The sequence below is a fragment of the Heteronotia binoei genome, chromosome 8, assembly GCF_032191835.1.
Source record: "Heteronotia binoei isolate CCM8104 ecotype False Entrance Well chromosome 8, APGP_CSIRO_Hbin_v1, whole genome shotgun sequence".
In the NCBI taxonomy this organism is placed as follows: domain Eukaryota; kingdom Metazoa; phylum Chordata; class Lepidosauria; order Squamata; family Gekkonidae; genus Heteronotia; species Heteronotia binoei.
Genome location: NC_083230.1, coordinates 106,087,399 through 106,107,805, shown reverse-complemented (window position 1 = coordinate 106,107,805; position 20,407 = coordinate 106,087,399). Strand labels below are relative to the sequence as shown.

Below are 20,407 nucleotides of genomic sequence, written 5' to 3'. Positions count from 1 at the left end.
ATTCCACCTGGAATTTACACAGAAATTGCTTTCAGGTTCAACTCAGTCAATTTTGCTCAGCTTCTTTGATGTCGTGATAGCCCCAAATCAGATTGCTTGGTCAGTTTTGCAGTTGCCTACTTATGATTAATTGGGAAATATAACCCAATCTATAACCCCTCACACAAATAGGATTATCTCCCTGCTCTACTGCACAGAGAAAGGAGAATGTGTCTACATTGTGCAGGGCTTTAACAAATATTCACTTGCAGAGTGAACATATGAAGGCATAAACATGCATTAGTCCTCTGTCCTTTTGGTGTAATGATTAAGTGTGCAGACTCTTAATTATCAAAAAAAATTATTAGTTTCAGAAAAAAGACAGGGATAGGGGATTGGGAATAGAAAACACAATACATTCCGGTATTATTTTACATAAGAATACTTTCAAAAATCATAATTCTACAATAACTTCTTAGCATACATTTTTGTCTCAGCTACACCAAATCCATTTCACATTTTGTAGTATTCTCCTTTTGTTAAAATTATCCAATAATTTTAACAGTCCCAATAGGGACAGGTTTTGTAATATAAATACAGGGGCGGGGGGAAGGAAAAATAAGTTCACATCAGAGAATCTTAAGAGTCTTGGTTATCTAACCAGGCATAGAATTTAAATTCAATATTTTCTTGCTTCTTCTTTAGATTTCTCAGTCAACAACTAGGATAAGAAGTCCAACTCTGCTGTTTCCAGAACTTTTCCCACTAAATCCATTTTCGTGGGAATTTCCTGAGACTTCCACCTTTGCGCCAAAAGGATCCCAGCTGCTGTGTTAAAGTGCGCCAACAAGTGTCTCATCTCTTTAGAATAGTCCTCAGGGAATACTGGAGGGTCAAGTGACAGAGAATACCCAAAAGGTGGAACATGTGGGAAAAGAACAGAATCTACAAGACTCTAGACTCCTACAACTGGAAGTAGATAGAGCTGCATATATGTTGAGGTTTCAAAACATACCAGAAGAGAAAAATGAAGATTTATAGAAAATTTTAAGTGAAGCCTTGGCTGAAATTTTGCAGGTGACTCCTGAGAGGATGGAAGAAGAATTCGATCAAGTTCGATGGGTACCCTCGAGCTATGTAAGACAAAACAAGCTGCCTAGTGAAGACCATTTGAAATTTACAAGAAAGAGGATCAAAGATGATATTCTAAAACAAGAGACAGACCAATGATGATTGCTGGAAATATGGTGAAAATTCCGAGGGAGGTTCCCTGGCCTGTGAGACAAAAGAGGAGAGAATACCAAGAGTTAAGAGACTTTCTGAGATGAGAAATATCTTACATATGGTTAATGCCAGAGGGCCTTCTTTTTACATACCAGGGGACCAGATATAGGATTAATTCCATCTTCAAAGCGCAGCACTTTTTGGAAAGAATGAAGGAAAAAGAAGGCAAAGAAAAGAAGGAGGAGGAGAAGCATCTGGGGAAGAAAATCCAAATGAACCATGGAGATATCATACAAGGCAATATTCCAAAAAGGATAAAAAAGATAATGATAATTCAAATCCATAATGGCCTCAATAGTCTCAATTAATGTGAATGGACTCAATTCTCCCGCTAAAAAGAGGAAGACATTTAGATATTTGGCAAAATTGGAAATGGATATAATTTGTTTACAAGAAACTCATATTCTAACGAAAGATCAACATTTTTTGAAAAACAAAAAATTAGGTAACTTATTCACAGCAACAGATAAGTATAAGAAGAAAAGGGGAGTGGCAGCATACATTAAAGATAAATTCAATCCACAATTGGAATTTGCCTCTGAAGATGGAAGAATCTTACTAGTGGAAATCACTGTGGACAATAAAAAAAATTTATTGGCAAATATTTATGCCCCAAACAATCACCAAGAGAAATTTTTCCAAGATCTGCATTTTAAATTAACAAATTTGGAATATGCAGAATATTGTTTAATAGGAGACTTCAACGCAGCCCTGGACAGACAATTGGGGAAAAAAAATGCCCAAACAGAAGAAATGTAAAGGTTCTCAGCTGCCAGAAAGTTTTTGGAAACTAGCAGAAGAAATGGATTTGGTAGATGTATGGAGAACAAGATAGCCTAATTCTAAAGATTTTACCTATTACTCTGCCAGTCACCAAACCTGGTCAAGAATTGACATGTATTGGCTTTCGGCAAGTCTGGTTAAAGATCTAGTTGACACAGAAATTCAAACAAGAGTTATTTCAGATCATAGTCCAGTGATGTTAAAGTTAAAAAGTTTACGGAAGAGAAAAATATGGAATTTAAATACTTCAATTTTGAAAGACGAAGAATTTCTTAAAGAATCCAAGGCTGAAATGGAGTATTTCTTTAAACAGAATATAACACAAGAAGAAAAGATGCAAATAGTTTGGGGCACTGCTAAAGCTTACTATAGGGGCCTTGCAATTAGATATAGTAGTAAGAAAGAAAAGAGAGAATTGAAAATTTTCAAAATTTAATGTCACAGGCTGGAGAAGCTGAAAGGAACCTTAAAAAGCAACTAACAAAAGATGAATTCCAAAAAAAGGTGAAAGAAACACAACATAAATTGAATGTAATTCTTATGGAAGAGATGGAGATTAAACTGAGATACGCTAGATAAAAAATTTTTGAACATGCCAATAAACCTGGAAGGTGGCTGGCTTATAGGATGAGAAAAGAGAAGACCAAAAGAATAATTATGTCATTGAAAGATGAGAACAATTAAGAGAAAAGTCAAAAACAAAAAATATGTCAAATTGTGGAGCAGTTTTATAAAAAATTATATGAAAAGAAGCAAGTTCAGAAAATAGAGTTAGAAGAATACATCAAACAAAATAATCTTAATAAATTTACAGAGGAAAAACACAAAATTTTAAATGAGCCAATAACAATAAGGGAACTTGGAGAGGCAATGACATCTCAAAAGAATGGTAAAGCTCCTGGTCCAGAAGGTCTACCTGCAGAATTTTATAAAGCTTATGAAGACTCTTTGCTTCTACCATTCAAGCGCCTCATCGAAAAGATTCAAGAAGAAGGTCAAATACCAGCTTCATGGCAAGAAGCCACAATATCTTTGATTCCAAAAGAAAACAATGACCTTAAAGTCATTAAAAATTATCGTCCAATTTCCCTTTTAAATGCGGATTATAAAATTTTTGCTGAAATATTGGCACAACGTCTGAAGAAAGTTTTACAATCTATAATACACTATGATCAAGCAGGAGTTCTTCCTAAAAGATATTTAAAAGACAATGTAAGGTCAGTTTGCAATGTTTTGGAATATTATGAGAGACATCCAGAGAAACAATTGGCCCTAATTTGCTTGGATGCTGAGAAAGCTTTTGATAACATTTGTTGATATTTTATGTTACAACAGTTGAAAGGCATGGAGTGCGGTGAGAATTTCCTGAGAGTAGTGAAAGCAATCTATTCCTCACAAAATGCAAGGGTGACAGTGAATGACGAACTAACAGACATTATTAAAATCCAGAAAGGTACAAGTCAAGGCTATCCATTGTCACCTTTATTTTTCATCTTATTTCTAGAGATGCTGAACAACCAAATAAAGAAAGATTCAAATATAAAGGGAGCTGTCATAAAAGATGAACAATACAAGCTTCATGGGAAGCCTCCAAAGAGTGCAGTGGCTGCTTTCAGGTTGAAAGCAAACAGGCAGCACTAAAACACTGTGCTCTTCAGAGGCTTCTCAGGAAGCCTCTGAAGAGTGCAGCATCCGAGCTGCACCTTCCCAGGAAAGGGAAGGGGCAAGGGGAGTAAGGGAGCACCTGGTGACACCGCCAGGAGGGGTAGCACCCTAGGCAGCCGCCTACCCCGCCTACTCCCACACGCCGGCCCTGGTTGTTATTACACATATCAATTTATACCCAATTATATGTTATCAAGACTTCACTCTAAGAACATAAGAACATAAGAGAAGCCATGTTGGATCAGGCCAACGGCCCATCAAGTCCAACACTCTGTGTCACACAGTGGCAAAAAATGTTATATACACGCATACACTGTGGCTAATAGCCACTGGTGGACCTGTGCTCCATACACTGTGGCTAATAGCCACTGATGGACCTGTGCTCCATATTTTTATCTAAACCCCTCTTGAAGGTGGCTATACTTGTGGCCGCCACCACCTCCTGTGGCAGTGAATTCCACATGTTCTATTTCAATCATAATGCAAATATTCATTCCCAACTGAGCACAACATTAAACAAACATCATACATGAGTTTCACTAACTCATAAAGGACAATGCAAAGAGTCCACACTGAGAAAGATGATTCTATGATCTTGCAATGTCCCAAAAGGTGCTGATACAACATCTTCAGCCCAAATAAAGTGTGATGCTGATGAATTTTCTTCGACTGAAATAAAGTGTGACACACTTTCTGTTTCTTGGTGAGTTTCAATAGCCTTCGTCTGACGCACTGGAACTAAAACACACAACATACAATACTCTAATGTTCAACATAACATACTCATTGTTTGCGTACAATTATTTGCTGGCCACACTCACCCAATGCTCAATTAAATTATAACGCGGTAGTCTGCTAGTCAGTTTCCTAGGCGGCAATAGCGTTTCTCTGATGCTGCTAAAGCCACACCCAGACATTAAATAGAAACAGCTGAGTGTAACTATATGTCTTAAAGTGACTTTCACAGATTTTTCTCAGAATTGCTTATAAAACTGATTTAATGCTATTTGTATAGAAACATAGAACTTACAAAAAAGAGGCCAGATCTAATGCTGCATTCAAACCATGAGGAACAACAGTAGAAAATGTGAGAATAAAGTATTATTCTTTCTGGAGAAGCTGTTTGTGTACTTCTTTTATATATTATACTGATTGCTAGACTGAAGTTTATAGATAATGCCATATTTAAGATCCTTAGGAGTCACGCTCAACCATGTGACTCACAACTGGTGATTCCTTAACTTAAAGCTTCACTCAGACAAATGTTCTAAAAAGCAGATCTTAAAAGGTCACATAGATGATCCTATGTAGAATAAAGGACAACTGTAATGAAGATAATAGATGATCCTAGATGACTCACAATTAGTATACTGTTGTAAATGCCATGTGAATTTAATACTTTATTAATTTATTTATTTATTAAAAGTGACCACATCAGATTGGACTGTAGAAAAGGACACAGTGCAATTCTTCCCGCACTTATAGTGCCCAATAGGTAAATGCATGTACACTCTGATCTTAACATAGTGAATCCCAGGGACACGCATTTGCCTATTTGGCACTATAAGTGCAGGAAGAATTGCTCTGTGTGCTTTTATACAGTCCTACCTGATGTGGTCACTATTAATAAATTCACACGACGGTCGTGTCTATTTTAACCCCAAACTATGGCTCATTCTCAGGGTTAGTCCTAGACTGTAAGAGCATAACATAAGAGAAGCCGTGTTGGATCAGGCCAATGGCCCATCCTGTGGCAGTGAATTCCACACGTTAATCACCCTTTGGGTGAAGAAGTACTTCCTTCTATCCATTTAACCTGACTGCTCAACAATTTCATTGAATGCCCACGAGTTCTTGTATTGTGAGAAAGGGAGAAAAGTACTTCTTTCTCTACTTTCTCCATCCCATGCATAATCTTGTAAACTTCTATCATATTTCTGGCACCCTGTCTGGCACCCTAGGCAAGGCTAATTTCTGGCACCCACCCCCTGCACTGATAATTTCCCTGAGTCACATGGAGGACACCCAATTTGGTGTCCCCAGAAGGCCGGGACCCAAGTTGGCACCCCCAGAAGGCAATTGCCTAGTTTGCCCAGTGGCAGGGCTGGCCCTGCTTATCACGTGTGTGCAGCCCAGGGTTGCCTCCTGAACACTGGTGGTGGTGGGGTAGGGTTGCCAAATTCAGTTTGGGAAACTCCTGGAAATCTGGAAATAGAGCCTGGGGAGGACAGGAACCTTAGTGGGGTACAATGCCATAGAGTGCGCCCTCCAAAGCATCCATTCCTTCTAGAGGAACTGATCTCTGTAGTCTGGAGATGAGCTGGAATTTAAAAGGAGCATGGTTTCTTTAAATGTGATGACCAGAACTCTCTTCAGAGTTCAATCATGCTTGTCACTAGGGCTTTTTTTTTTTAGGAAAAGCCCAGCAGGAATTCATTTGCATATTAGGCCACACCCCTTGACATCACCGTTGTTTCACACAGGGCTTTTCTGTAGAAAAAGCCCAGCAGGAACTTATTTCCATATTAGGACACCCACCCTGATGCTAAGCCAGCTGTAACTGAATTCCTGTGTGTTCCTGCTCAAAAAAAGCCCTTCTTGTCACCTGGCAACCTTACTCTGACTGCTGCTATTACCCTCACTGAAGAAAATATACATATATCTTGTGTTGCCGGTTTTCGCAGTTGGGCAAAAAAACTCCAGGAGACTCCCTGAGACCTGGAAAAATCATGCAAGCTGCAACAGTTAAACTTCTGTTACAAAGGTAACAGTTAAACTTCTGTAGGGAATCAGGGCCAATTGGAGTGGCTATTTAGCAAGAAAAAAAAAGACATACTGAAGACTGATCCACTGGTCTTCCACCGGTTGTCATCGCGGACATTGAATGGTCTTGTCTTCATGGCGGTATAGTGATGTACAATCCAGCTGAATGCACTCCCAAAGAATCCTTGTATTTTACAAGCCCCATTTCCTCATATGTCCATACACCATTGTCCAATGTTAGACATTTTGCTAGTGAGTGGAAGCATCCTCAAATTCCAGATTTGATTCCACCTAAAATACCCATGTGGGAAAGCTTTTGCAAACAGAAATATGACTCCCCATTCTTGCTGCAACCGTAAATGTCCCCCAAAATGCTGTTCCTGAGATTGCAATGGCCACAACAGAACGAAGGGAGGGAGGGAAGGAAGGAAGGAAGGAAGGAAGGAAGGAAGGAAGGAAGGAAGGAAGGAAGGAAGGAAGGAAGGAAGGAAGGAAGTTTTAGTTACCCCTGCTCATCAGAGTGAATTGCTACCACACAATATTAGCAACTTGCCAAGCTTGTTCCAGGAAGAGGCTGCCAGGGGAGGAATGGAAAGAAAGTTGAGAGTCTGTGTGACAGACTGGCTAGAATGTCACTTCAGGTTCAAATCCACACTCTGTCATGGACACTGCTATGTACCCTTGGACCAGTCACTTTCTCTTGGCCTTATCTACTTCACAGAGTTGTTGTGAAGATACAATGGAGGAGAGTTGGACTAGATGACCTTGAGGTCCCTTCCAACACTATGATTCTATGAGAAGGCAATGATGTAAACTGCTTTGCATCATCTAGTAAGGTGGGGTATAAATGAAGAAAATAAATTAGTAGAAAAGATGAAGACTTGGGAGTGCCAAATAAAAGAAAGGCTGGTTGGTGAGCAGAAAGAACAGAAGGAAGCAGGGAAAGGGGAGACGACATGGGAGCTGCCAGGAGGAGAGGAAAAAGGAAATCAGGTGGTGAGGGGGATACAGGGAGATATATCTTGCAGGTTCCCTGCTTGGTAAAATATATTTCACACACATCCTGAGAATTCTGTCCCAGCCAACTCTGTATAAACAGCATCAGGTCCCCCCCCCCCTTAAGTAACGCTTATGCAATTTTGCCTTTTCCCACAGGGCAATCTGATAAACAAAGCCACATTTGTAATCCTTGTACTTTGCTGCCATTTCATCATTTGATCATCTGATTCAACTTTCAAAAACCACATTCCAAGCTCCACATCAAATAACATGCAACCTTGCAGTCTCAGGTAGCCACTGAAGCTGGTTGGTCCAGAAATCTGAATCATTCACGAGTTACTTTTTTAAAGTTTCTAGTTCTTGGGGCAACAAGACGAATGTGAAGCTGGAGCAGTTCTGCATACCCTTTTGAAACATTTGACATTCTTTGCAAGACGGATTTTCTCTTCCCTTCTACAATAGGACAACTTTGGATTTCTATCCTCTTTGCTCTAATCTCCCCACAGCCCCCCCACCTTTCTAGCCATACCTTTGTGATCCCGTTAAAGGGACACGAATTGGCCTTTTCCTCAAGTCTAACACATCCTGGAGTTTTCTTTAGGATAAAAACAGCAATCTCCACTCGAGTGCTGGAAGATCTTTCAGCAGAGGCAAAATCAGGGCAAAGCAGGAGCAGGGAGGGAAAGTAACGGCCTTGAATGTACTATTTTGTAAGAAGTCTATGAAACCTTTTGTTTTATTCATCAGAAACTTGCTGAGCAAGAGAAAAGGAGAGAAACGGAGCCAAACAAAGCCGAAGCCAGCAAACTGCTCAGTTCCCGCAGGGGATGCATTTCTAGCTCTCCTTTAGGATCATCCAAACAATTGCCTGAGCACAATGCTATGTGGATGGATCACCCACCTTGATGCCATCGTTCACGGGGGCTTCGAACTCCATCTCGGACCCAGATCAGACCTTACGCTAACTGAGTTCCCTGCTGTCTGATCTTCTCTGGCTGAGCCTTTGTAAGACCAGGTACCTAATTCCCTAAACAATGTTAATCCTTGCAGGTCTTTGATTACCTTGATCTTGGGCCAGTCCATAAGCAATTAACTCCTAATAGGACCCAAGCATCACCAGCCTCTTGGCCATTAAGAGCAACAGAAGGGAACAGCAGTGAACACGATGTTTAACAGCTGCTAAGGGAACCTTCAGTTTGGTGAAGTGGTTAAGAGCCAGTTTGGTGTAGTGGTTAAGTGTGCGGACACTTATCTGGGAAAACAGGGTTTGATTTCCCACTCCTCCACTTACAGCTGCCTTGGGTCAGCCATAGCTATCACAGAAGTTGTCTTTCAAAGGGCAGCTGCTGTGAGAGCCCTCTCAGCTCCACCCATCTCATAGGGTGTCTGTTGTGGGGGGGAGAAGATATAGGAGATTGTAAGCCACTCTGAGTCTGATTCAGAGAGAAGGGCGGGGTATACATCTGCAGTCTTTTTCTTCAGAACCCAGTACATTGTTTAACAAAGCCCTAGAGATAGGGTGTCGGATACATTTGTTATGAGTGCCAGATCTCACATGAATGAGACCTTCTCGGGGCCAGGCCATGTGTGTCGGGCCAGGTAGCAGTGATGTAAACTTCATGAAGGACACAGACAAATACAAATACAGACAAATATAAATACAGCCAGTATCATAATGCCCCTGTATAAATCGATGGTGCGGTCTCATTTGGAGTATTGTGTGCAGTTCTGGTCGCCACACCTCAAAAACGATATTATAGCATTGGAGAAAGTCCAGAAAAGGGCAACTAGAATGATTAAAGGGCTGGAACACTTCCCCTATGAAGAAAGGTTGAAACACTTGGGACTCTTTAGCTTGGAGAAACGTCGACTGCGGGGTGACATGATAGAGGTTTACAAGATAATGCATGGGATGGAGAAAGTAGAGAAAGAAGTACTTTTCAGAACTTGTGGGCATTCGATGAAATTGCTGAGCTAAAATGGATAAAAGGAAGTACTTCTTCACCCAAAGGGTGATTAACATGTAGAATTCACTGCCACAGGAAGTGGTGGCGGCCACAAGCATAGCCACCTTCAAGAGGGGTTTAGATAAAAATATGGAGCAGAGGTCCATCAGTGGCTATTAGCCACAGTGTGTGTGTGTGTGTGTGTATAAAAAAAATTGGCCACTGTGTGACACAAAGTGTTAGATTGGATGGGCCATTGGTCTGATCCAACATGGCTTCTCTTATGTTCTTAAAGATTTTTTTTAAAAAAAACAAAACCTTCAAATAAAACATGCTTAAAATATTAGCACTTTTGCAATATCTTGTTTATTTAACAGTCTCTGATAACTGATCCCTCTTGCTCTGAATTACTATATCAGAATCTGGAGACAATGTCTGTGCTGTAGCAATCATGAGGATGCTGTTCAAGTGTTGTTCAGGTGCGTATCTGTAAGTTGCAAACCTACTTTTGATTGACTGATATTCATTACAGAAATCTCAAGGTCAATTATTTGAGCCTAAGACGCAGAGGAAAACATGAAATGGCTGCACATTGCAAGTTTTTGTACATGTTGCTTCATGTGCTGGTCATCCAATGGAGAAAACAGGTTTTGCTTGATTGAACCAACCTAGCAAAGGAAGCTATGATGGAGAAAGAAGCAAGAGAGGGAGAAGAAAGCAGGCAACAGTGAGTGGCTCACGGACCTGATAGGAGCCCCCCAGGGGCCCGATCCGCCCACCCTGGGTCACATGTTTGACACCCCTGTTCTAAGTTGCTAATAACAAACAACAATGATAGAATATCAGTATTTGAATGCATAGCATATATGCAGAAATTGTGTATGGCCTTGTTTTTAGATATTTGGAAACCATTTATAGAAATTTGTGTGTTCATTTGCCACCTCTATAGTTATATTTTTGCCTTTGGTTATGGAAAGTGTTGTCAAGTCACAGCTGACTTTACAGCAATCCTATGGGGTTTTCAAGGCACGAGATTTTCAGAGGCGGTTTGCCATTGCTTGGCCCTGTGTCATGACCCTGGACTTCCTTGGTGGTCTCCCATCCAAGTACTAACCAGGGCTGACCTTGCTTAGCTTCTAAGATCCCATGAGATCAGGTCTAGCCTGGGCTATCCTGGTCAGGCCATTTTTGTCTTCAGGTATATATGTATATATATTTCCCCTCCAGTTTATTTTTCTTTTTAAAAAAATCTTATTTAATTGCTGGGTTCAAAGTTTCTTTCCTTTGTCCTTTTTCTGTTTTTTTTTACATTAATAAAAATGATGATGATGATGATGATGATGATGGTGATAATAATAATAATAATGGCTTTTTGCTAGAAAAAGCCCAGCAGGAACTCATTTGCATGTTAGGCCATACCCCCTGATGTCACCATTGTTTCACATAGGACTTTGTTGCAGAAAAAGCCCAGCTGGACTTGTTTGCATATTAGGCCACACCCCCTGGTGCCAAGCCAGCCAGAACTGCGTTCCTGTGCTTTCCTGCTCAAAAAAAGTCTTGGTTACATCCTTCTCAACAGCAGCCCCGTGGCGCAGAGTGGTAAAGCTGCAGTACTGCAGTCCAAACTCTCTGCTCTTGACCTGAGTTCGATCCCAGTAGAAGCTGGGTTCAGGTAGCTGGCTCCAGATTGACTCAGTCTTCCATCCTTCTGAGGTCAGTAAAATGAGTACCCAGCTTGCTGGGGGGAAAGTGCATTTTACCAATTTCGCACTAAACCTTTAATCCTGGTTTAGCCCTTTCCCCAAATTGACATTCTACATTAGAATCAGAAAAAGTAACTCTATGACTCTATGATCCTATGATTTTAGTGTAGGGGGCTAAACCAGGATTAAAGGTCTAGTGCAAAATTGGTCGATGACTGGGGAAGGCAATGGCAAAATCACCCCATAAAAAGTCTGCCATAAAAACGTCGTGATACAATGTCACCTCAGAGTCGGAAATGACTGGTGCTTGCACAGGGCACTACCTTTACCTTTTTACATCCTTCTCAGCCTGTTGACTTCAGTTGATGTAGAAGGGTAAGATTCTGTTTAGGATAATGCAGTAAAACAACATTCCCCCTTTCAAAACTACTTCTTCTAGAACAGACAGTTTAAGTGTTGTCAAAGACTCAAGAGGTTGCAGTTTTGCATGGCAATGTGGGTTACAGGGGCTGGCAACTATACAGTGGCCCCAGGTAGCTGTGCCACTACCTGCTGCTCAGTGAGCACATTTTAACCAGTGGTGTTTCTCTATGTGCCTCACATGATGGTCACTTTGCATCCAATTGCTGGGCAGCTTTTGTTTTCCGTCCCAGCTGTCAACCCTCTTTAAATGTGAAAACAAACATCCAACCTGGAAAAGCGTTCAAGAAACAAACTTGATCATTTACTTACTGAGATTGTCGTGTGTGTTTCAGAGGTCCTCAAATGATGTCTCTTTAATGTGACTTTGATTTTTCACTCCTGATCAGTTGAAAATTAACCAGGATCTGCACCAGCCTCAACATGCTCAAATATTTTAAAGTCTTGTTTTTAAAACTTGCCCTGAAAGTTGTCCTTCTCTGGTTTTCTTTTGCAAGGAGAACAAATCCAATGTAATGGATGACTTATTAGGACCTTTTTTGTGTGCACAAGAAGATGCCCTACTGGCCTCTTAGGTGGCAATCTGGAGATCCAATAGTCAAAAGAAACAGGAGAGACAGGGTTGCCAGATTGGGATGGGAAATACCCGGAGATGTTGGGGACTGGAGCTTGGGGAAGGTGGGGCTTGGGAAAGGACTTGAGCAGCTGAAGAAGAAAGCCACAGATTATACCCCACTCTTCTCTCTGAATCAAAGTCTCAGCAGCTTACAATCTCCTTTATCTTCTTCCTCCACAAGAGACACCCTGTGAAGTGGGTGGGGCTGAGAGAGCTCCCACAGCAGCTACCATTCCAAGGACAACGCCTGTGAGAGCTATGGCTGACCCAAGGCCATTCCAGCAGCTGCAAGTGGAGGAGTGGGGAATCAAACCCGGTTCTCCCAGATAGGAGTCTGCACAGTTAACCACTACACCAAACTAGCTCTGCCAGTGGCCTGGAGTGGTCCCCATCCTCTCCCAGTGGCCTGGAGGGACCTGGAAACCCTAATTGTAAGTCACTCCAAAACTCCTTAAGGTAGAGGAAGGCAGAATACAAAAATATATTCTTCTTCAGGGCCTCTTAAAACTTAGAGTTTAGGATTGAACCTGGAACTTCTGTGTGACAAGCAGAAGCTCTACCACTGATCCATGGCCCTTTGAAAAAGGAAGTGCCTGCTACTGAACCAGACCATATCAAGGCCACTATTTTCTATTCCAGCTGGTTCTCCAGGGCTCAGTTAGAGGTCTTTCACATCACCTGCTACCTGATATTGCTAACTGCAGATGCCAGTGAATGAACTTGGGACCTTCTCTCTGCAAAACAAAGCACTCTCATTGAGCCATGACCCTTTCCCTCGTTCCTGCTCAATTCTTCCTTCACCCCCTTACTTGTGCTCTTTGGTACAGCACATGTTTGCCCATAGGAGGTCTGATGTTCAGTCTTTGGCATTGCCAGTTAAAAAATATCAGGCAGTGAAGTCCTCTCCCCTTGGAGAGCTGCTGCCTGTCAGAGTTAGGGTTCCCAAATCCCCCGCTAGACCTGGAGACTCCAGATTTGGAGCCTCCTCCCCCCGCTGGCCATAAAAGGGAAAGCGGGGGGGGGGGAGGGAGGAGAACGGCAGCCAGAGCTCTTCCGTTTTCTCAGGCTGCTTCCCGCCCCCAGTCAGCTGGCCGGTGAAGGGAGGGGAGCCCAGCCACGCCCCCAAAGGACCATGTGCCTTTGCACCTCCGGAGGTGAGTGAGTTCTGTCCCCTGCATCAGATTTCCCAGAAACGGGGGGTGGGGAGGGGGTGGAGAGGGAAACGTCTTCTCACAGGGTATAATGGGGAATTGATCTGGAGGTTTCGGGGGCTCTGGGGGAGCTGTTTTTTGAGGTAGAGGCACCAAATTTTCAATATAGTATCTAGTGCCTCTCCCCAAAGTATCCCCCAAATTTCAAAACGATTGGACCAGGGGGTCCAATTCTATGAGCCCCAAAAGAAGGTGCCCTTATCCTTCATTATTTCCTATGGAAGGAAGACATTTAAAAAGGTGTGCTGTCCCTTTAAATGTGATGGCCAGAACTCTCTTGGAGTTCAGTTATGCTTGTCACACTCTTGTTCCTGGCTCCGCCCCAATGTCTCCTGGTCCACCCCCAAAGTCTCCTGGCTCCACCCCCAAAGTCCCCAGATATTTCTTGAATTGGACTTGGCAACCCTAGTCAGAGTTATTAGTTAGTACAGGGCCTGACAGAGCAATAATCTGGTTTGGTATTAGGGCTGCCAAGCCCCCGGGCCAGGTGGGGGTTCTCCCGCACTGGAGGTTCCCAACCCACTGACCTGCCTTGGGCCGGCGGGGGGAACCTCCCATGAGGTCGCCACTGCAATGATGTCACCCGGAAGTGATGTCATCGTGCCGTTGACTCCACGCGCCAGAGACTCTAGGTATTGCTGGGAAAACTCTATTGTTTCCCCAGACGCTCTAGCAATTTGGGAGGAAAAACTCTATGGTACAATAGGTACCGTAGAGTTTCCCCTCCCAAATTGCTAGAGTGTGCAGGAAAACCATAGAGTTTTCCCAGAAATGCCTAGAGTGGCCGGCACGCGGAGTCACCAGTGCAATGATGTCACTTCTGGGTGACACCATTGCTTCACACATGATTTGGCAACCCTTCTTGGTATAGGTCAACTTCATATGCTCCTCCCAGAATGGAATGGTAAAAGTACTGGAGGAGGAAAGGGTTGTAAACACTGAAGCAGTTCATTCTCATGGTGCCTCACATTGTTGTGCGCAGGGCTTTTTTTGTAGCAAGAACTCCTTTGCATATTAGACCACACACACCCCGATGTAGCCAATCCTCCAGGAACTTACAGGGCTCTTAGTCCAGGGCCTACTGTAAGCTCCAGGAGGACTGGCTACATCAGGGGTGTGTTGCTTAATATGCAAATGAGTTCCTGCACACACATGGTTCTGGGAGCACTCTGACAACCATAACTCAAAAAGTGTCCATCATACCAACAGCACAACTGGAGAAGATCATTGTCTTCCTATGAATACATGAAGCTACTTTATACTGAATCAGCCTATTGGTTCATGAAAAGCAGTATTGTCTACTCAGTTTCTCAGCCAGAGGTCTGTAAGAAAATACCCCTAATATTCAGAACATCGTAGTCACCCGCCTGGTTGTCAGGGTGCCTGGAGACTGAACTCACAAACATCTGCTAGGAGAACGTGGGTTTGTCTACCAGACTGGAAAGGACTCAGAAGTACTACCAGCCACAATGCTACAGCAGCACTCCGTGTTTCTGGAGGAGTGCTAGCTAAAAGAACAGATGGTTTCCAGTCACGTCATGCGAACACCATCTCTATTGTTGGAGCGGAAGAAGTTGGGCCGCTAGGAGCTATCCAGGCCATGCGGTTTCCAGCCTTGACCATAGAATCCACCTTGGGAGGCTAACACCAGCTATCTTCCTGCAGTGCCAGACTCCATTTCAGCGAAGTGAGAGGCTCACATACTCAACAGATGTCACCCATCCATGAGGCCATCAAGCTTATCTAGGCGTGGATCCTGCCGGACCGCCTAAGCCTTTGTCTAGCGGAACTCAAGACAAAGACTGGTGCCAAGAGAAGACCGAAGAAGAGGAAGACCATCTTCAGCGAGCCAAGTTCCTTTGTGTAAACCGGATGTTACCTTAGGTAGCAATTTGGCCATCTATTGTCACCTTTTTAGATAAGTTTGATAGTCTTAATCACCACCTCCACCCAATAATTTCCCCCATTCTTTCCCCCCAACAGTCATCCTGGAGCCTCCCCTTTGGTCCACTGTTACCTGGACATCCAATCAGGTAACTAAGGCCAAGCCTGCTCACTGGCTAGCTATGAGCATCCAATCAGGGGTCGCCAATTAGCTGGCTATTGGCTACTGCACAAGTCCAGCCCTTATGATCACTGCAGAGCCTCCCTTTTCCTGAGGTCATGTACCAGCTGACCACCTGTCATCCGCCCCCGTACCTCCCATTCCCTGAGGGTTCAAGGTAGTCCTTATAACCTCTGACCCAACTCCCCACACGTGTGCATCTAGCAGTACCCCAGTTCCGCTGTCTAGATACATCCCCGATTCCTGATCAGATGAAGGTCCCCTTCCCCCAGTCCTTGCTTGTTGCCATTGGAGCCTTCCTTGAAGACTACAATCGGTAATTATCACCCTGTTTGTCTATCCTAGGGTGACCATAATGTCTGAAGGCCAGCCAGGGACACTGGGGGGGGGGGGTTGTGCGCGCGCGAAGCGCGTGCGCCGCCGGAAACAGGAAGTGACGTCACTTCCGGTGACGTCACTTCCGGTGATGTCATGCCACCACCGGAAACAGGAAGTGGCATCACTTCCTGTGACATCATTTCCCCCGCGTCACCTGCCGGAAACAGGAAGTGACTTCACAGCACTTCCTGTGACGTCCCCAAAAATCCCCCAAATATCACCGCCGGAAACAATTTTGTTCTCAAATCCTGTATATACTTCATCAGTATATGGGATAAGGCACTTTCTCAACTGTGCTGCATAATGCAGCCTATTTATTTTGTCCTGTTGGCTCTGTTGGCTCTATCTGCGCCACCTTCATCACTTTCGGGGTGTGGATCCCCCAGTGGGGTGGTCTCCCGACTCCCTCCGCTGACTGTTTCTGATAGCCCTGCGCCCCCTCTTTCATTTGATATGTGTCCCGTGTGGGTGCCACCCTCCCGCCGGGAGATGCCGCAAAATGAGCCCCCTTGAGGCTTATGGCGGCAGGGCTCGGGGGAAGCGAGCTAGACTGCTGTTCTTTTGAGGGGTTATAGAGTGTTTCGAGCCCGTCCCTGTGGCATTGGTCCCATCGTTGTGGGACCAAGGGGGCCGGCGCAGCGGCACGCCGAAGCAGCCTGTCACTAATAACACCGGTCAAGATGCAGGACAGGAACCTGGAAGTGACCGACAGGCTGCTTCAGCGTGCCGCTGCGCCGGCCCCCTGGGCCCCACAATGATGGGACCGATGCCACAGGGACGGGCTCGAAACACTCTATAACCCCTCAAAAGAACAGCAGTCTAGCTCGCTTCCCCCGAGCCCTGCCGCCATAAGCCTCAAGGGGGCTCATTTTGCGGCATCTCCCGGCGGGAGGGTGGCACCCGCACGGGACACATATCAAATGAAAGAGGGGGCGCAGGGCTATCAGAAACAGCCGGCGGAGGGAGTCGGGAGACCACTCCACTGGGGGATCCACACCCCGAAAGTGATGAAGGTGGCGCAGATAGAGCCAACAGAGCCAACAGGACAAAATAAATAGGCTGCATTATGCAGCACAGTTGAGAAAGTGCCTTATCCCATATACTGATGAAGTAAATACAGGATCTGAGAACAAAATTGCACTAGAAGACACAAACACAAAGCTCCCTTACACTGAATCAGTGCTTGGGTCCACCAAAGTCAGTATTGTCACATAAGAGAAGCCCTGTTGGATCAGGCCAGTGGCCCCTCCAGTCCAACACTCTGCGTCACATAATAACATAAGAGAAGCCCTGTTGGATCAGGCCAGTGGCCCATCCAGTCCAACACTCTGCATCACATAACAACATAAGAGAAGCCCTGTTGGATCAGGCCAGTGGCCCATCCAGTCCAACACTCTGCATCACATAACAACATAAGAGAAGCCCTGTTGGATCAGGCCAGTGGCCCATCCAGTCCAACACTCTGCATCACATAACAACATAAGAGAAGCCCTGTTGGATCAGGCCAGTGGCCCATCCAGTCCAACACTCTGCGTCACATAAGAACATAAGAGAAGCCCTGTTGGATCAGGCCAGTGGCCCATCCAGTCCAACACTCTGCGTCACATAAGAACATAAGAGAAGCCCTGTTGGATCAGGCCAGTGGCCCATCCAGTCCAACACTCTGCGTCACATAAGAACATAAGAGAAGCCCTGTTGGATCAGGCCAGTGGCCCATCCAGTCCAACACTCTGCATCACATAAGAACATAAGAGAAGCCCTGTTGGATCAGGCCAGTGGCCCATCCAGTCCAACACTCTGCGTCACATAAGAACATAAGAGAAGCCCTGTTGGATCAGGCCAGTGGCCCATCCAGTCCAACACTCTGCATCACATAACAACATAAGGAGGGAGGGAGGGAAGGAAGGAAGGAAGGAAGGGAGAAAGGGAGGAAGGGAAGAAGGGAAGAAAGGAAGAAGGGAGGGAGGGAAGGAAGGAAGGAAGGGAGGGAAGGGAGGGAAGGGAGGGAAGGGAGGAAGGAAGGAAGGAAGGAAGGAAGGAAGGAAGGAAGGAAGGAAGGAAGGAAGGAAGGAAGGAAGGAAGGAAGGAAGGGGGAGGGAGGGAGGGAAGGAAGGAAGGGGGAGGGAGGGAGGGAAGGAAGGAAGGAAGGAAGGGGGGAGGGAGGGAAGGAAGGAAGGAAGGAAGGAAGGAAGGAAGGGAGGAGGGAGGGAAGGAAGGAAGGCAAGGGAGGGAGGGAAGGAAGGAAGAAAGGAAGGGAGGGAGGAGGGAGGGAAGGAAGGAAGGGAAGGGAGTGAGGGAAGGAAGGAAGAAAGGAAGAAAGGGAGGAGGGAGGGAGGGAAGGAAGGGAAGGGAGTGAGGGAAGGAAGGAAGGAAGGAAGGAAGAAAGGAAGGAAGGAAGGGAAGGAGGGAGGGAAGAAAGGAAGGCCGCCCCCCGCCCCCCCCCCCGCTTTCGGCCCCCTTACCTTATTCCAGGGCGGCGGATCCAGCGGCGGCGGCGGCGGGGAGTCCTCGGGCGGCGGCCTCGCGGCGAGGGAGGGAGGGAGCTGCCGGGGCTGGCCTCTGGAGGCCTCCAGGGACCAGCGCCGGGCCTCTCCGCTACCGGCGCTGGCCTCTGGAGGCCTCTAGGGACCAGCGCCGGCTGCTCCGCGGCTTCCCCGCGGCCTCCGCTGGTCCCTGGAGGCCCTCCAGAGACTCTGGAGGGCCTCCAGGGACCAGCGGAGGCCGCGGGGAAGCCTTCGCTGACCGGCGCTGGTCCCCGAAGGCCTTCCAGAGGCTCTGGAAGGCCTTCCGGGACCAGCGCCGGGTGCCCCGCGGCTTCCCCGCGGCCTCCGCTGGTCCCTGGAGGCCCTCCAGAGACTCTGGAGGGCCTCCAGGGACCAGCGGAGGCCGCGGGGAAGCCTTCGCTGGCCGGCGCTGGTCCCGGAAGGCCTTCCAGAGCCTCTGGAAGGCCTTCCGGGACCAGCGCCGGGTGCCCCGCGGCTTCCCCGCGGCCTCCGCTGGTCCCTGGAGGCCCTCCAGTCTCTGGAGGGCCTCCAGGGACCAGCGGAGGCCGCGGGGAAGCCTTCGCTGGCCGGCGCTGGTCCCCGAAGGCCTTCCAGAGCCTCTGGAAGGCCTTCCGGGACCAGCGCCGGGTGCCCCGCGGCTTCCCCGCGGCCTCCGCTGGTCCCTGGAGGCCCTCCAGAGACTCTGGAGGGCCTCCAGGGACCAGCGGAGGCCGCGGGGAAGCTTTCACTGGCCGGCGCTGGTCCCCGAAGGCCTTCCAGAGGCTCTGGAAGGCCTTCCGGGACCAGCGCCGGGTGCCCCGCGGCTTCCCCGCGGCCTCCGCTGGTCCCTGGAGGCCCTCCAGAGACTCTGGAGGGCCTCCAGGGACCAGCGGAGGCCGCGGGGAAGCCTTCGCTGGCCGGCGCTGGTCCCCGAAGGCCTTCCAGAGCCTCTGGAAGGCCTTCCGGGACCAGCGCCGGGTGCCCCGCGGCTTCCCCGCGGCCTCCGCTGGTCCCTGGAGGCCCTCCAGAGACTCTGGAGGGCCTCCAGGGACCAGCGGAGGCCGCGGGGAAGCCTTCGCTGGCCGGCGCTGGTCCCGGAAGGCCTTCCAGAGCCTCTGGAAGGCCTTCCGGGACCAGCGCCAGGTGCCCCGCGGCTTCCCCGCGGCCTCCGCTGGTCCCTGGAGGCCCTCCAGAGACTCTGGAGGGCCTCCAGGGACCAGCGGAGGCCGCGGGGAAGCCTTCGCTGGCCGGCGCTGGTCCCCGAAGGCCTTCCAGAGGTTCTGGAAGGCCTTCCGGGGCCAGCGCCGGGTGCCCCGCGGCTTCCCCGCGGCCTCCGCTGGTCCCTGGAGGCCCTCCAGAGACTCTGGAGGGCCTCCAGGGACCAGCGGAGGCCGCGGGGAAGCCTTCGCTGGCCGGCGCTGGTCCCGGAAGGCCTTCCAGAGGCTCTGGAAGGCCTTCCGGGACCAGCGCCGGGTGCCCCGCGGCCTCTCCGCGGCCTCCGCTGGTCGCTGGAGGCCCTCCAGAGTCTCTGGAGGGCTTCCAGCGACCAGCGGAGGCCACGGAGAGGCCTCCACCACTGCCGCCGGGCCCCGCGCGCGGGCGGGGAAGGCGGGGAGTGAGGGTGGGAGCGTCCCTGCGCGTGCGCAGGGGCCCTGCGCAGGCGCAGGGACGCTCCCTCCCTCACTCCCCGCCTTCCCCGCCCGCGCCCGCGGCCCACCGGCTCCGGGGCTGCCTAAACCGGGACCTTTAATGGTCCCGGTATAGGCAGCCCGGGATCCGGGATTGGGTGGCCAGATCTGGGAATGTCCCGGGAGACCGGGACGGTCTGGCCACCCTAGTCTATCCATGTGTTGTCTCTATATCTCTCTCTATTTTTCTTAGGACTGTATGTATGTTTCATGAGCACATTGCCTTGTATGTGAGTTCTATATTTTTCTGGAATCAATTTTAATTGTTTTACTTAATTAGAGTCCTTGGTAAATTTAAGCAATAATTTCTGGACGTCTATCCTGTATACATAGATTAAAAGATCTCTATTAAGCCAGGTGCCCACCTGTCAATTCTCCAACCTCGTTTTGAGGGCATTTTGGCTTACAGGTTTTCCCCATTACC

The 20,407-nt window shown here is 47.3% G+C and overlaps 2 protein-coding genes across 4 annotated transcripts in view; both read right to left on the bottom strand.

Moving 5' to 3' along the window:
- Positions 1 to 8,483, bottom strand: part of LOC132576561 (solute carrier organic anion transporter family member 1A2-like) — an 83,818-nt gene extending 75,335 nt beyond the window's left edge. The window contains exon 1 of one of the 2 annotated variants that reach the window (XM_060245817.1): positions 8,375 to 8,483. In XM_060245817.1, the coding sequence (XP_060101800.1) occupies positions 8,375 to 8,410 (36 nt within the window). In that variant the 5' untranslated portion in view covers positions 8,411 to 8,483. Of the gene's footprint in view, positions 1 to 8,002; positions 8,058 to 8,374 lie in introns of those variants that run through there. The other variant, XM_060245818.1, reaches the window with a different exon arrangement.
- Positions 1 to 20,407, bottom strand: part of CALD1 (caldesmon 1) — a 710,639-nt gene that overhangs the window by 315,725 nt on the left and 374,507 nt on the right. The gene's annotated exons all lie outside the window — the stretch shown is intronic.